General features: G+C 54.2%; 1 protein-coding gene across 7 annotated transcripts in view; it reads left to right on the top strand.

Annotated features, from left to right (window-relative positions):
* Nucleotides 1-79: 79 nt before the first annotated feature.
* Nucleotides 80-16,760, top strand: part of RASAL1 (RAS protein activator like 1) — a 32,857-nt gene continuing 16,176 nt past the window's right edge. For 2 of the 7 annotated variants that reach the window (XM_064272238.1, XM_023559488.2), the window contains exons 1-9: nt 80-1,016; nt 1,369-3,672; nt 4,062-4,327; nt 8,132-8,188; nt 10,487-10,630; nt 10,837-10,898; nt 14,021-14,150; nt 16,192-16,273; nt 16,361-16,492. In XM_064272238.1, coding sequence (XP_064128308.1) covers nt 4,263-4,327; nt 8,132-8,188; nt 10,487-10,630; nt 10,837-10,898; nt 14,021-14,150; nt 16,192-16,273; nt 16,361-16,492 — 672 coding nt within the window. In that variant the 5' untranslated portion in view covers nt 80-1,016; nt 1,369-3,672; nt 4,062-4,262. Of the gene's footprint in view, nt 1,017-1,368; nt 3,673-4,022; nt 4,328-8,131; nt 8,189-10,486; nt 10,631-10,836; nt 10,899-14,020; nt 14,151-16,191; nt 16,274-16,360; nt 16,493-16,760 lie in introns of those variants that run through there. The other 5 variants (XM_064272239.1, XM_023559491.2, XM_064272237.1 and 2 more) reach the window with 4 other exon arrangements.

Below are 16,760 nucleotides of genomic sequence, written 5' to 3'. Positions count from 1 at the left end.
AGGCAAGAGGGTATGGCCCCTCATTAGAAGGGAAAAAAAGGCCTGAAGTCGTGTATTCTGGTGGGTCAGGTCAGGGTTGGATGGAGCCAAGAAGGGGCTAGATTTGTGCTACAAGCGGTGGACAAGGAAACAGGCCCAGGGGAGTTGAGTGACTTCCCTGAGGATACTGGCTGAGAAGTGGTGGAGCCTGGTGTTTGTCCACCACGAAGGCCTTGGGCACTGGAATACCTGGAAGCTCATGGCTTAGAAAAGTCCCCACACTTGTCTTAAGAAGGCTAGAACTGTGGTTTCAGCTTTGTCATAGGCCAATGTACCCCCTCAGGCCTCAGTATTCCTCTCTGTTAAATGGGCTGCTTCCCATTTATGGGCTCTGTCTCCTGGGCTCCCCACCGCTAGTTTAGCTTCCTGACATTCTCTGTCCTCACCTCCTGGGGGTGGGTTGGATTGGCTGCTGAGTGACAGCAGGACACGACTTCTCAGCTGGCCTTGCCCTTGGCTGCAAACCCACAGGCTCTGGAAATACCCACTCTCCACACCCCCTATGTCTCACACTCCAGTGACTTCCCTCTTCCTATTTCTCCACTCCAAGGAGGTGGCAGGGTGACCATTTTGGGGGGTAGGGCTGAGGAAGGAGGAAGCGGGGGTGCAGACCGACAAAGGGACACCTGGTTTCTCAACCCCGGGAGGAGGGGACTTACCAGGCCCTGCTCCCCAGCAACCAGCCCAAAGGAGGGGCTTTTGGAAATCCTGCCTGTCCCTCCCACCGCTGCCTCCTGGCCCACGTGGCTCCCTGCCCAGAATCTTGCCTGTCCAGCATCACAAATGGGGCTTTGTGTTCCCAAGACAAAGAACTGCTCCTCACCCCAACCTGGGCCAGGCTGTCTACCCTGCCCAGATCTTGGCCTCAGAAGGGATGCTGCCCATTTCTCAGGAGGGGAAACTGAGGTCTAGAGATGGGCAGGTCTGTGACACCTGAGGATGGGGTCAGGCCTGGTTTTGGGATACAGCCATAGGAGGTAAGTTAGCATAACTTGAGTCCCTATCCTAGGCACTGTGAGGGGGGAGGAAGGAAAGATATTGACCTATTATGACAATGAGAGAGGCCAGATTCCAGACCTCAAGGGCCACTGAGTTCTATTTAACCCAGCAAGTGTGTTTTGAGTTTTACTTATGTGCCAAGCAGTGTGGGAGGCTTGGAATGAATCAGACATTGTCCCTGACATTTAGGAGATAAGATGAGCATGTAAACCACCACAAAACAAGGGAAGAAGACACTAAGGTTACAGAGAAGGCCAACGGGGTGTGCAGGGCGGCGGTGGGGGGGAATGGGGGGGTGGAAAAAGGGGGCATTTGTCGCTGTCTTCCCAGCACATTGGTAAGGACTTCTTCAACTCTGTGAGCAGAGCTACTGGTGTTACTGAACGTGGAGTTGAGAAGGCCTGTGCGCAACTGGCGTTCACGAGCTGATAGGAGCACCCCACTGCCTGGGTCCCCAGACCCAATCACCCCTCTGGGATGAGAAGCCTTCTCTACTCCGAGTCTGTGAGTGCTGCCTGGGCCTCCAGGCCAGCATCTCAGAGGAAGGGGGGCTCGGCCAGTCTCTGTGCCAGGAACGATGCCAGGTGCCTTAAACTGTTCTCTTGATTCACCCTCCAGTCACTTCCTTGAGAACGGTGAGACCCTTCCCACATGGCACTTATAGATGCACCCTGTCCCTCTCCTGGGTGGATGGTCCCAGCAGGCTACACCCCTCTCTGGGCAGCCCTTGCCCCTCTGTTCCCTCATTGGGGGGCTGTCCTGAAAGACCTCAACCCACTACACATTTCAGGTCAACGCTTTTCAGACCAACAGGAAGTGGCCCAGCCAGGCATAAAATATGGGCAGTGTGGCCGCAGCCCCAGGCAAACTGCGGGGTCAGACACCGGATATTTGACAGGTGACAGAGCTGGCTCTCTGGAGGCTGGGCTGGCACAGTCGATAACCTTGGTAATTCCTCCCAGGGAGGGGTGTTTGGGAATGTGACTTCCTGTTCAACTCCGGAAACGCCTCGAGACAGCTGGGTGGCAGTTTGGTTGGCATCCCAGGGGACCCCCTGAGTAGGCCCCCAGGTTCCACCAGGGGCCCTGGGGGGTAGGGTGCAGCTGAATGGCTTGCCTAAGGCCTCCGCAAACTCCCTGGAGAAAAAAGTTGGAGGGAGGGGTGCCAGGACACCTGTCCTGAAGCCACAGCTATGTAGCAAGTACTGTTTCCCCCTTAGGTTGTACATTTACTTTGGGGAGGGTATACAGCAACAGATAAAGATCACTGGGGCAGGCGGGAGGGGGAAGGTTTTAACGTTGAGGCCACCACTGTTCTGGGTCCAACACTGGATCACCCTTCATTCCACACTGAAGGATGTCACAATACCTCTAAGCCTCGGGCCTGCCCTGCTAGACCCATTTCCCAGATAGTCAAACTGAGGCCCAGGTCTCTTTGGGTCACAGGACACACCAGGCGGTGGCAAGCCAAGGAGAGAGTTTCCAGGTTCTGAATCCCTCACCAGCCTGGTGGGAGCACAGGGTGGGGGGCCAAGGAGAGAGACTGGGAAACAGGAGTTTGAGCCTGTCTTAGAGCCTGGGCAGGGTGTGCCTAGTCCCGCTGGTCTGGGTGTGGGCTCCTTCACTCATTTGGCAGGTGCTTTCCTGTTGGTGCCCAGCCCTGGGCTGACCTGATTGAGTCAGGCTCAGTGCCAATCCTTCTAAGAGCTTTCAGGCAGGTAAACAACAAACCCACAGGTAGAAATGAGTGTCTGCAAGTGTATGCCCTGGGACAGGCCCTTCTGGTCACATCATCGCATTTAAACCTTGGAAAATGGACCCACCTAGAGCTGTGGGAGCGGAGCAAAGGGAGGAAAACCATCTGTCCAGGGTGGGAGACATCCCAGAAGGCTTCCCAGAAGAGGAGACATTTCAGCCATGCCTGAAAGGACAAGACTATCAAACAATTTCTGTGAACATCTTATCTGCCTGTCACTTTTCCGAGACCTGAATTTGCATTACTCCATTTAATTCCCTCAAAAGCTGGTGATTGAAATGCTATAGGATCCCCACGGGACAGATGAGAAAACCAGAAAGGCTAGGTGATTTGTCCAAGACCACACAGCTACCAAGTGGTGAGGCCAGGATTCAAACCCAGGAGGTCAAACCAGTTACTAGCTGTGAGACCTGGCCAGTTATTTACCATAAAAAAATTTTTTTATAACCTCAGTTTCCCTCTCCATAAAATGGGGGTAACAATACTTATTAGCCTATAGGGTTATTGTGAGGACGAATATGAGATAATTGTAAAGCACTTAAAACAGTGCCTGGCGCACAGTAAGCGTTCAAATAACTGTAGATGACTTGACGACTTTCATCATCGCTGTCGTCGCTGTTACCTTCAAGACTCCCCTCCCCCTCCGGCCGCGGTTTCCTCCCCCGCAGTACCAGCCCGTGACGTTGGAGCAGCCGCTCTCACAGTCTGGGTTTACTTGGAAACTAAAAAGCGAGGGAAGGGGGTGTTCGCAGCCCCTCCCTTGACTCGGAACGGACCCCAGGGAACGTGCGACTCTCTCTCTAGCGACTCCTCCCGTCGCCCGCGGAGACTGCTCCGGGACAGGGCGCACAGGTCCCACCCCGGAGGCGGCACGGGATGGTAGGCAGGAGGGGCCGCGGGAGAGGTGAAGGGGTCGCAGGGAGGGGCGCAGGCAGGAGACAGACTGCCCTCTGAGCCCAATTCCAAGGCTCCAGGAGCCAACCGCCACGCCCTCGATGACCACTGGACCCTCCCCACCTCGCAGTCCCAGCCTCCAGTGCTCTGGGCTCCGCGGCCAGTGCGCTTGGGCGCGCGATGCTGGGGTGCCGGCAGAGGGCGCGCGAGGGGGCCCGGGGTGGGCGGGGGACCCCGCGGGAGGCGGGATTGGGAGGAGGGCCCTGGCCGCCCCCTCCCTCCCGCCCGCCCGCCAGAAGCTCCAGACGTAGAGGCAAGAGCCAGCGATGACCCCCGCACGCTTCGTCTGCTCTGCGCCCCGCTCCTACCTGTAGAGTCTCGACGAGCGCTCCTTCCCCGGGCACCTGTCCCTTCCCCGCCTTCGGAAACCTCCCGTCCACCTACCCAAGTCTCGGATGGGTGGTGCTGGGACCCCGGGGCAGGGCGCCAGAGTCGCAGCTGGTGACATGTAGACGCCCCCGGTCCAGCCTCGGAATCTGGGCTCCCTCCTGCCTGGAAAGTTTGGGCTGGGCGCCATGGCCAAGAGCAGCTCCCTGAATGTCCGCGTGGTGGAGGGCCGCGAGCTACCCGCCAAGGACGTGTGAGTACTCTGGGGTGCGCCGGGGGTGAGGGACGCGCCGGGCATGGAGTGGGGCGGGTCCCCCTTCTGCAGGCCCGGGCGGGGCGGTGAGGAGAGGTAGGGGTGGTTGGATCCTGTCTAAGCTCGGGTATTGGGGCAAGTCAGCGTGTGCGGGGCGCTAGCCCCATGCCCATCGCTGTTCTGAGGGAGGGGGCGCCCACACTTAGCAGATATTCCCCCGAGCCCTCTAGGGAAAGGGGGGCGTCTTTGCTCCTGGGATGTATTGAAGGGCGTCTTCCAGGGTGAAAGAGGGGACCAGAGGGTCATTCTGTCAGAGGTGGGGAGGAAGTGAAGGGGGGACTTGCCTTAGTCCAGGCAAATGTTGGAGATGGAGCTTCCCCAGTGTTGGGTGGGGGCTTATCAAGTCAACCCTGGGGTGGGGTCCCAGAGGGCGGGAATTTAGGTGGGCCCCAATATTCCTCTGTGTGCATCTGGTGTTTCTGCGTGTGGAGTGTCACCAGATAGCTGGCCAGCCAGACCTGGGGGAGCCTGGAGTCCTTTGGACTCAGAGGCTGAACCCTCAATATGGGGTCTCCCAGCTGAGCAGGAGCTGTCCCTGGATGCTGAACTGCTAGAGAGCCAACTCCCCCTTGCAGCCCCTCCCTATCCAGGCATGATGGGGTTGTGGGGTCTCTGGGCTCCCCTCAACATTGCCCCGGCTATGATTCCCCCAGTGCTGAGTCAGCAGTTGCCGAATCAGCAGAAGGGGGGCAGGGAATTCCTTCTTGCTTGGCCTGGAGCCCAGAAGGGGCTCTGAGGGTGTCAGCACCTGGGTCAGGTGTGGGATCCTTGGCAGGATATTGATTGTGTGACCTTGGACCTGTTCTTCTCGGGGCTTCGATTTCCCATCTAGGCCATGGGAGCTCTGGGCTGGAGTCTCCAAGCCCCTTCCAGCTGTGAGGCTGGGGGTCCTGTTAGGATTTACCCTGTGGCCACAGTGAGCAGGAACGTGGATTTAGAGCCTTTGCCCAGGTTGGAGTGGGGCTTGGTCAAGCCTGACCCCCAGGCAGGCCCTGCTGGCTCCCAGCCAGGTGTATCCTGCCTCCGATTTGATGACCCCCCCCCAACACTGCAGGTGTGTCAAGGGTGGCTGCTTAGAGCAGTTTTAGCGCCCCTATCTTCATCAGCCACCGCAGATAAACATGCACCTGAAATAGGACAGAGCTTGCTGCAAGAATGTAGCATCTGGAGAAGCCCCCCACCACTCTCTTTCTGAGATGTCCCCTCAGAGCCCCCCAGAATCAGAGCTCCTGGGACTCTCAGGACAGTGAGGCTGGGGTGGGGCCTGAGGGGGCCTTTCCAGAAACTGGGTTCCCATCTCACCCTCCCCCCGTTCCTGGGCCCGGGGCCATGAGGGCTGGTCGTTGCTGCCCCAGGCCTAGATTCTGCCTTATGGGGCTCCCTTGACCTTGGCCTGAGGGAGGAATTGGGCCATGTCTGGTTTCTGCACCTCTTGCCTCCCCTCCCCACTTACCCCCTGCCCAGGTCCTAGGCCAAAGTGAGCTCTGAGGTGGCCCCAGCCCTAGAGCAAGGCCACGAAGGGGCCACCAAGCCCCAGCTGGGGTTCCTGCCACCTGCCTCAGTCTCCCTAGCTGTTGGCTTCCTTCTTCTAAGGGTTTTCCTCAGAGCATGCTGGGATCTCCAGGCCCCAGGGGGGCTCTTAGACAGAATGTGTTCCCTCTCCCCTCTTCCAAGGGAAAGGCCCTCAGACTCTTGCCAGGTTTGAGGGGGTCCCACCAGGCCTCGGGAGAGAATTTTAGAGTTATTATTATCATTAATAGTAGCAGCTGTAGATCACTGAGGGCTTACCATGGGCCAAGTCTCGTGCTTAACATTTCCTATGGACCTATTCGCATCTCCACTTCACAATCGGGAAACCTGAGGCCCAGAGAGGCAAAGCTGTTTGCCTAAGGTCACCCACTGGGACTTGAACCCTGACTACTTCCAGTGCACAAACCAGACTGGGCAGGCGATGGCTGAGGGGCCTGCTTTCCCACGCTTGGGCTGGGGCACAGGCCGTGGGAGAGAAGCCAAGGGTCTGGAGAGAGCAAAGGTCTGGAGGAGGCGGCCCCCCTGCCACCACTGCCCATACCTGATGGGCACCTGATAAGGCCCTTATGCGTCACAGCCTTGGAGCTGACGTCTGGAGCTTGGCTCCCATGAGAGGCCCAGCGGTCAGGCTCCATCGGCGGGAGGGGCGTGTCCACCAGCCCTTTGCTAGTGCAATCCCAGCCAATCTGCCCCCCCCATCTGCAGCTGGGGAAACTGAGGAATGGGACAGCCAAGGAGCACTACACAGAAGGGGGTTCAGAGATGAAACCCAGAGAGGGACACGGAGACACAACGTCATCCAGTCTGATGGGCTCAGAGTTAGTACCTGAGCCAGAGGCTTTGGGGCGGCAGCCAGAGAGGGCTAAGGGAAGGAATCCAGAGGCGCAACTGAGGCACAGGGCAGTGCTCACTAGCATACAAGGCTCTTGGTGCCAATGTGACTCTTCCCTGGAATTCCTGAGGCGTTTGAGTTTGGGGACCTGTGGCGGAGGTAGAGAGATGGGGGCTGGGGCATGGAGGGAGAGGGCCAAGGGGAGGGGAGGGTGATAGGCAGAGGGAGCATTGGTTAAGAGCATGGGCTCTAAGCCTCACAGAGCCGGGTCTGAATCCTGGCTCTTCCATTACTCCTTGTGTGACAAGTGTCTTCACTTCTCTGAGCCCCCTGGGAAAGCACAACACATTCATTGGTTCAGACTATCTCTGGAGGGCCTACTATTACATGCCGGGCAGTGAGGGGACAGGGGGAGACAGCGGAGACCAAGGCAGTTCCTACCCCAAGAAGCTAACAGTCTGGAAGTTGGGGGGAGTGGAGACAAACTTTAGACAGGGCAGTGGTAGTCAGGGGAGGCGTCTCTGAGGAGGTGGCTTTTCGGCAGAGATTGGAATGACAGGAAGGAGCGGGCTGTGACAAGATGAGGATCAAGAGTCCCTGGCAGAGGGAATAGCATGCGCAAAGGCCCTGAGGCTGGACTGAGCTTGGTGGAACACAGACGAGGCCCATGGAATGGGGCAGGGGCAGGAGGTGAAGGGCTGGAGTAGATAGCTTGGGGTCTGCTGGTAACTCTTATTATGAAGGGGGGTTAGAGGATACAGAGGCTTGGGGTTTACTGGTAACTATTATTATGAAGGGGGGATAGAGGATGTGGTGGTGCACTGGCTACTCCAGGCAATGCAGGTCATGTCTCCTGTTGGTTGAGCTTTGAGGTCTGGATCACCTGGTCTGTGCCTGCAGTGAGAGGGTCAGCCAAGGTCCATCGCTGCTGACAGAGAGCAACTCACTGATCCTGTCCCCAGGGAAACTCCCACTGAAGTGAAAGCTGGGGAGGGCAACGCTTACCCCAGAGGATGCCAGTTAAGGCAGGTTAAGCTAGCGGGTGGCGAGGCCAGGGATGACTCCCAAGCACATGCTCTTGACCTTTGGGCTTCCAGGGTCAGGACTCTGGGCTGTCTGCCTCCACATTCCATTTTGATGCATGGAAGACCAGAGAGGCCGTTTGTGGTGGGTCAGGCACATGATGGGTGGGTTGTGCAGCCATGACATCTTCTGCTGGTCCCCTGGGGCTCTGCCTCTCACCTGCATGTGCTGTGTGACCCTGAGCAAGTCCCCTCCCCTCTCTGGGCTTCAATCTCCCCTATCTGTATAGCGAAGGTAGATTAGGACCCCACCCACGGCTGCCCTCTCAACATCCCCCTCCAAACCCCTCCCTTCCGCAGGTCTGGGAGCAGTGACCCCTACTGCATAGTGAAGGTGGATGATGAAGTGGTGGCCAGGTGAGGAGTGGGGACACAGGCCTGGAGAGAGGGGAACACATTTAAAAGAGGAGCAGGGGAGAGTAATGCTTATGGGGGGCTAGCAGGTCTGAAAGAGGATGCTTTGTGCCCTAGCTTCTCTGGGGCTGAACAGCAGGGCTGCCACCTCCTGTCCTGCTCTGGCCCTATCAGCCGGCCAGGCGTCCTCCCTCTCTGGACCCCACGATGTCCCTGCTGGCTCCCTGGGGTTGACTCAGCGGCTGCCAGCCTGTACCACAGTGGCCTCCCTGGGGGCAGGCAGCTCACGCTTGGCTGGGCTGCCTGGTTCTGAGCCATCTGGGTACTGCGGGCACCCGGGTGTGTGCGAGTGTGAGCGTGAGTATGTGAGTGTTGGTGGGAATACCTGTGACCATGTGTGTGTCCCTGTGGGTATACCAACGTGAGTGTGTGTACACACATGGCTGCCCCATACACACATGTGTGCACCGAAGCCTGCTTATTTGGGCACATGGTCGCTGCTGGTGTGAACATGTGAGGATGCGCGAATGTCTGGAGTGTGAGTGAGGGTTGGGGGGGCATCAGGCTGGGCTGTGCTCGGCTCCCACCCCCGCAGGCCGAGGGACAGCTCTCCGCCCCCACAGGCCTTGAAGGGGGGTGGCTAAGGCCTCGGTTCCTATGGAGACAACAGGATTCAGGATGCTTCTGGCGCTGGTTCTGGTCCAGATGGGAAGGGAGCTGGGAACGAGGAGCTTGTGGGGGGCAGGGGTCCCCTGTTGTTCTCTTTGTGCCCACACTCCATGACACAGTCTCCAAACCTGCAGCTTGAATTTCTGTGTGACCCCAGGCTGCTGTCTCTCCCTCTCTGGGCTGTGAGGAGCCTCCCAGATTCACAGCTAGGAGAAGGTCTGGGTGGGGGAAGAGGGTGTTTGGAAAGAAGCTATGAGGGTATACCTGGTGGTGGTGCCTATGGGCTGGGTGCAAGGGCAGGGTGTGTGTGTGGGGGCATGTGCACACTCTTTGTTGGGGGGAGTGTGGTGAATGGGAGGAGGAAGGGAGTGGCAGATGCAGGAACCAAATTTTGCAGCCAGACATTTGGGCGTGTCTTCAGTGGGCCAAGTAGGTTCTTTGTTCCCTTTGGGTAAAGGAAGTGTTTCTACAGGGGAGTTGGGGTGGAGATGCTGTGTGTGTGTGTGTGTGTGTGTGCCTGCCTGTGTGTGCCTGTGTGTAGATCCTGGATGGTTTGGGGCCCTAATTCTTCTGAGGTCCTGACTTACCTTGCCATGTGCTCCAAGGCCCTGAGTGCTCTCAGGGTCTCCTAGCCCCTTATACTCCCCTTCCCCTTCCTGTTCCTCAAACTCACCAAGCTCATTCCTGCCTCAGGGCCTTTGCACATGCTATTCCTGCCACGTGGAATGCTTGCCCTCATCTTCCCTCCCTGCTTTGCCTGAGTACCTCTTGCAGGAAGCCTTCCCTGATCCCCCTCCCTATTCCCACCCCTAGACCCAATCAGCTACCACTGAGGGAACCCATCACACAGCTCCTACCACTGTATCATAAGTCCAGAGAGCACCTGCCCCATGAGGGGCTCTGTGGGGCAGGGACCTGTCCCATCCTCTGACTCCCCAGAGCCCAGCACACTCACACAGTGAGGGTGAGTGTTCCCAGAGTGGAGGAATGAATGAGTGAAGGAATGAATGGAATTGTGTATGTGTATGTGCCTATATGTGTGTGTTTATCTGTGAAATTCTGTGTACGTGTACACCTGAATCTCTGTGTATCTACATCTCTGCATGTGAGTGTGAATGGGAGTGTGTCTATGGATCTGTGTGTGTCTCCATTTTCTGGGTATTTCTTTTGTCTCTGTTGTCTCTTTGTGTGAATGTGTCTGTTTTCTCTGGGTGTGTCTGTGCATGTCTGTATGTATGTTTCTAGAAATTTCTGAGGATGCCTATGTATGCCTATACATGTGTGAATGTGTCTCTTTGTGTCTATGGCAAAATGTGTGTTTTTTTGTTTCTGTGCGTGTGTCTGGGCTCTTAGGTGTGTATTGGGGCCCCCGGGTGTGCATATGTGATTAGCTGTGTGTGTGTTTGAGGGTGTGTGTTTTAGTCTCTGAGTATGTGAATATGTGAGTGTCTGTGTGTGTGTCTCTGGGTTCATGAGCGTGTGTGTGTCCCTGGGTGGATATGGATCTAGGTCCTGGGTGTCTGTGCTCATGAAGTCCTTGTCCTTGCCCGTGTGTGTGTGAGTGTGAGTGTCTAGGTCCTATGTGTGTGTGTGAGTGTCTGGGTCCCCATGTGTGTTCCTGTGTGGTCCGAGGGCCCCCAGCCCCTGCACCCCGTCTTACAGGACAGCAACCATCTGGCGGAGCCTGAACCCCTTCTGGGGCGAGGAGTACACGGTGCACCTGCCCCTGGACTTCCACCACCTGGCCTTCTACGTGCTGGACGAGGACACTGTCGGGTGTGTGACTGGGGCAGGGGGCTGTGTGTGTTGGAGGCCCAAGACTGGGTCCCTGAGGGGAGGCAGGACTCAGGGTCACACCCTGCAGCCAAGTGCCCACCACCCAGCCCTTGATGCCTACCCCACTATCCACACCCCAGCCCCGGGGTCTGCATGGTGGGGCAGGGGTCCCCGACTAGAGCCCTTACCTGTCGGCCCTTTTGCAGGCATGATGACATCATTGGCAAGATCTCGCTGAGCAGGGAGGCGATTACTGCCGACCCCCGAGGTAGGTGTGGGACTCCAGCTCCCTGCCAGGCAGAGGGAGGAGAGGGTGGCTGTGCCGGAGGCCAACCGGGCATCTGTAGGGGCACAGGAAGTGTCACAGGGAAGCACAGAGCTTCAGTAGAGAATGACTTCTGCTGTTGTTTATGCTTTTAATTTTCAATTTAGTTCATTTATTGGGCAGTTAATTCATTTATATTGTTCAATAGTCAAAAGGTTCAATAATTGGTGAAACTCTCCTTCTCACCCCAGCTACTCCGTTCCTCTCCCAAGTGTCGCCGGTTTTTTTTTTTTGTACATCCTTCTAGAGATATTTTAAATATGTATATGCAAGCAAATAACAATAAGAGCAAAGACTTATATGGTGCTTACTTTATGCTGAACGCTTTCTAAGTGCTTTGCACGTATCCACTCATGCGATTATCATAATAACCCTGTGAGGTAGGTGCACTTATTATCCCCACTTTACAGGTGAACAAACTGAGGCACAGAGGCTTAAATGACTTGCCCAAGATCACACGTTATTAAGTGGTTGGACTGGGATTTGAACCATGGTTGTTTTGTTTAGTTCCAGAGTCTGTGCTCTTAACACTGTGCTATATGTTTTGTTTTTTCCTGTTTATATGAATAGTAAGTAGCCTATTACATTCACTGTTGTTTCTTGCGTTTTCACTTAACCATGTATCTTGGAGATCTTTCCATATTGAGCTTCCTCATTCTTTGGCTGCATGTGGACGTACCATCATTTATTTGCCTAGCTCCTTACTGATGGGCACCTGCATTGCCTATAATCTTTTTCTAGTTCAAACAATGCTGTAATGAATAGTCTTGTACAACGTGATTTCACACATATGCAAGTTACAGCAGATAAATTCCAAGAAGTGAATTTGCTGGATTAAAGACGGCCCGCATTTGCACGTTTGTAATTTACTCTCCCTGAGAGGAGGTACCAATTTACCCACCCACGCTCTTGCCAACAATTATCAAAATTTTTAATCTTGTATCTGATAGGTGAAAAATCGCCTTTGAGTATAGGTTTATTTTGCACTTCTCTTTGAGTAAGGTTGAAAGTCTTTTAATATATTTAAAAGTCACTTTATTTTCTTTTCTGCCTATTGTCGATTCATATTGTATGTGCATTTTTCCTCATTGGGTTGCTTGCCTTTTCTTATTGATTTGTAGGAGCTCTTTACATATTAGGGAAATAAACACTTTGTGATATTAGCTGCAAATGGATTTTCTCTCTTGCCTTATATTTTGACTTTGCTTATATTTTTTCCATGTATAAATTTTTTTCTTCTTCAGTAGTCAATTTTTTTTTAACATGATTTCTTCTAGCAACATTTTGTTTCATTTTTTGTATTGAAATCTTTGATCCATATGGAATTTATCCAGACATAAGGGATAGAGTAGGGATTGAATTTTATTATTTTTTGTCTAGATAGTTACTAGTTGTCCCGACACCGTTTATGGGATAATCTAGCTTTTTCTTCAGTGGGAGTTAGTTGAGACCTACTGTGTGCTAATCATCTTCATAATCATTGCTCCTATTTAATGCGGACTTACTACATGCTAGGAGCCCTGGTGGCGCAATGGTTAAGTGCTTGGCTACTAACTGAAAGGTCAGTGGTTTGAACCCAGCAGCCGCTCTGTGGGAGAAAGATCTGGTAGTCTGCTTCCATGAAGATTTACAGCCTTGGAAACCCTATGGGGCAGTTCTACTCTGCCCTAGAGGGTCGCTATGAGTCAGAATTGACTCCTCGGCAAGGGGCTTTTGGTAACTATGGGCTAGGCACAATGCTAAGTGCTTTACATTTAGTCCTTGCAATACCCCAGTGAGGTATGCACTCGAATTACCTTACAGTGGATGGGAAGCAAAGTTTAGAGAGGTGAGGTGACTGCCCTAGGTCACATGACTAGACAGTGCAGAGGTGGGACTTGAGTCCAGGTTGTGTCCACCTCCAAAGTCTGTGTTCCTAACCTGCCCACTGAGCTGCAATGTGCCTTGAACATCCATCCAAGGGGGCGGAGTTAGATGAATGAAGTGTGAGGCCTGAGGCTTCAAGGAACTCATTGCAAAAGAAAACACATTCACATAGAACAGGAAACAAGAAAAGGAGGAAACTGTGTGTGTGTCTGCAACTGTGTTGGGTGCTTTTTATTTTTTAAACAAGACTTTGACAGACTGCGACAGAAATGTGGGGGTGAGGGTATGTGGGGCGTGGCAGTGGATGTGGAGGAGAGGGCGGTGAGGGCTGATGTGGTCAAGGAGGGCTTCCCGGAGGAAGGGGAATATGAGTTGGTCCTTAACGGTGCTTAGGCAAAGACAGTAAGGTGCATTTCTATGGATTCTCTTCTGGAGGCAGGTGTGAACCAGACTTTATATGGCAGGCTGAAGAGTGTGATCTGTACCACTATAGCATGGGGCCTGGGGTTATACTGCCCGTGTTCAAATTCCACCTCTGCCATTACTAGCTGGGGGATCATGGACACGGCTCTTCCCTCCGGGTGCCTCATTCTTCTCATCTGCAAATGGACATAATTTTAGTCCCTACTTTAGAAGGTTGATATGAGAAGTCACTGACTTAATACATTTTTAATTTTAATTGAACTTTTAAAGTTAATACAATGCCTAGTTACATGGTAGGTGCTTAATAAATGTTGGTGCCTATGCCTGCCAATGAGCCTTGGTGGTACAGTGGTTAAAGAGCTCAGCTGCTAATCGAAAGGTCGGCGGTTTGAACCCAGCAGCCGCTCTGTGGGAGAAAGATCTGGTAGTCTGCTTCCATGAAGATTTACAGCCTTGGAAACCCTGTGGGGCAGCTCTACTCTGTCCTACAGGGTTCTCATGAGTCAGGACTGACTCAACGGCAATGGGTTTGGGTTTTTTTTTGGTTATGCCTGCCAAAGGAGCGCTGGTGGTGCAACGGTTAAGCGCTTGGCTGTTAAATGAAAGGTCGGCAGTTTAAACCCACCAGCGGTTCTGTGAGACAAAAGACCTGGTGATCTGCACCTGTAAACATTAAAAAAATAGAAAACCCTATGGAGCAGTTCTACTTTGTCACATGGGGTTGCTATGAGTCGAAAATCAACTCGATGGCACCCAACAACAACAATGCCTGCCAGGGATTGACAGCTGGATCAACCTGAGCCGTGTGGACCCAGATGCGGAGGTGCAGGGTGAGATCCGCCTGTCGGTGCAGTTGCTGGAGGATGTGAAGGGCCGTTGCCTCCACTGCCATGTGCTCCAGGCCAGGTATGGTCACAAGGGGGAAGTGCATATTGGAGAATGAACAGGTATCTCCTGGGTTCCCCCAGCTACCCTTGCTTTTAGGACCTCCTTACTCCAGGGGCACTTCTGGGCTCACAACCAGGATCCCTGTGTGAGCAAACAGCTCCAACATCATCGGTTGCCAGTTCCTGGGGACAGAACACAAGCAGAACTCCTTACTGGATCCCCACTGACCGGCAACAACAGGCCAGACATTTAGGATGGCCAGATAGATGAGTGTGGAGGTATACTAATCAAATCGGAAGTGACAAAAACCCAGTTCATACTGACTTCAGCAGAAGAGCTAATTGATTTGCTCAAATGACTGACATGTGCTTTAGGCATGGCTGGATCCAGGTGCTTGAACAGTGACATCAGCAATTTGTTTCTGTCTTTTGGCTCTGCTGTCCTCTGTGTTAGTTTCATTCTTAGGCAGGCTTTCCCCAGTTGGGGGGCAAAGATGCCCAGCAGGCCCAGGCTGGCATCCTACCAATTTAGCAGCTCCAACTAAAAAATACCTTCTATTTCTAACCAATGTCCTGGGGACTAATTCTTATTGGCTCAGTCTGGGGTGCATGGTCATCTCTGAACCAATCACATGGACTCTAATAGGTTAGGCCTGAGTCATGAATCTATTCCCGGAGTGGAGGGTGGGGTCAGTTCACCTAAGTCAGGGGGTCTGGGAGTGGGGAAGGGGTAGGTACTGCCCCAAAGAAAACTCAGAAGGAGGAGGGATACAGAGCCAACAAAATCCACAGATGTCCCCTTCAGGGGTACCAGCTCATGGGATATCCATCTTCCCTCTGGCCCACTCACTGCTCTGCAATCCGCTCCTTTCCTCCTCAGTTCGCCTATCAGTCTACCCCCTTAAATGCCTTCTTTTTTCCCTCTTATTTCCCCTTCCTGTCTTTCTGCCTTATTTTCCCACCTCACTCCCCTGATCCCACTTTTAGGACAACCGTCACCCAGGGAGGGGAGGACCTATATTTCTAGCTTGCTGTGTGACCTTAAAACCCTTCCTTGCCCTCTCTGTGCCTTTCCCATCATCTCCAGATTTCTGCTCCTAGCTTGGGCCCCAGCTGGGGCTCCCTGGAGTCTGGATTAGGGAGAGCCAAGGAGGCAGGGGACAGGTGAAGAGGCTCAGGATGGGGCAGGCACTCTCTGTCTGCTCTGTCGTCATGGCCCCCTCCCCAGCCACAAGGCTGTGCCGCATCCTTGCAAGCAGGAGAGGGACTGATGGCTGTCGCCTAGCAACTGGGCTGGCTCCTAGGAAACCAAAGAAGGCTCTGGATGCCAAGGAGCGGTGGGAGAGGAGCAGGAAGAGGAAGCAAGCAGCCTGGGGAAGGGGGTGTCCTTGGATTTGGGGGACCTCAGGAAAGAGGAGTGGGGGAGACTGACTGGGGTGGGTCTTTTGGATTGTTATGGAAACCAGAGTCAGGGGTTCCTGCCTCATGCCCTTGCTTGAGCCCTAGGCAGGGTGTAGGAACATGTTTGTTGAATGAATGACTGAGCTGAGCACCGCTATCTGCCAGGTGCTATGCTAAGCCCTTTACACACCTCATCTTATTTAATCTTTGGCCCTAAAAGCTTGGTCTGTTATTACTCCCATTTTACAGATGAGGCAAACTGAGGTTCAGAGAAGTGATGTGATTTTTCTCAGGGTGACCCAGCCTGGCATCCAGTCTCCTATCCAGGGGCTCCAGGGAAACTGAGGCTCCCTGCTCCCCAACTGCACCTTGATTTCATGATGCAGGACTTGACTTTTCCGTGCCTCAGTTTCCTCATGTGGAAAATAGGGTCATACTAGTGCCTCCTCATAGGGTAGGTGTGAGGCAACAAGAAGATACCAGGTCTGGGTGGACATGATGACGGGTGCCCCTTGCTGGCCCCCTGCAATGGAGCAGGTCATTACCTTGGAAACCAGTGGCATTTGAATGATCTACCCTGAAGCCCACCCCCTCAACCAACTTAATCTTGGTTCCTGAGAGTCCTGTCTCCCCTCACCCCTTTCCCCATCTGTCCCCAGGGACCTGGCCCCCCGTGACATCACTGGCACGTCTGACCCATTTGCACGTGTGTTTTGGGGCAGCCAGAGCTTGGATACCTCAGTAAGTGGAGGGAGGAGGGGAGCCAGGAAGGGGAGGAGTGTCGGGGGCACCAGCGCTCTCCCTCAGAGACCACCCACTCCTCCCCAGACAATCAAGAAGACCCGCTTCCCTTACTGGGACGAGGTGCTGAAGCTGCAGGAACTGCCAGGAGCACCGTCCCCGCTGCGGGTGGAGCTCTGGGACTGGGACATGGTGGGCAAGAATGACTTCTTGGGCATGGTGAGCGCCCTGTTCCCGACACCCTCTGTGGCTCCCCAGTCTCCCCAAGGGGAAGGAGGGGGAGATAGGCTGAGCCTTCTGGGGCTGGGATGGGCAGATGTGGAGGCTGCCTCCTCAGGTTCTCCAGGAGCCCAGAACTGGCCCGGCCTGGGTGATAGCATTCCATTGCCTCACTGTTTAGGTGAGGAGACTGAGGCTCTCAAAGGGGTAGGGACTTACCCAAGGTCACAGGGTGAGCCCAAATTCTCATTCTGGGAAGAGAACAGCC

Source organism: Loxodonta africana, chromosome 19, assembly GCF_030014295.1.
Source record: "Loxodonta africana isolate mLoxAfr1 chromosome 19, mLoxAfr1.hap2, whole genome shotgun sequence".
Lineage (NCBI taxonomy): Eukaryota > Metazoa > Chordata > Mammalia > Proboscidea > Elephantidae > Loxodonta > Loxodonta africana.
The sequence above is the reverse complement of the archived record's forward strand: the minus strand, read 5'-3'. Positions and strand labels throughout refer to the sequence as shown.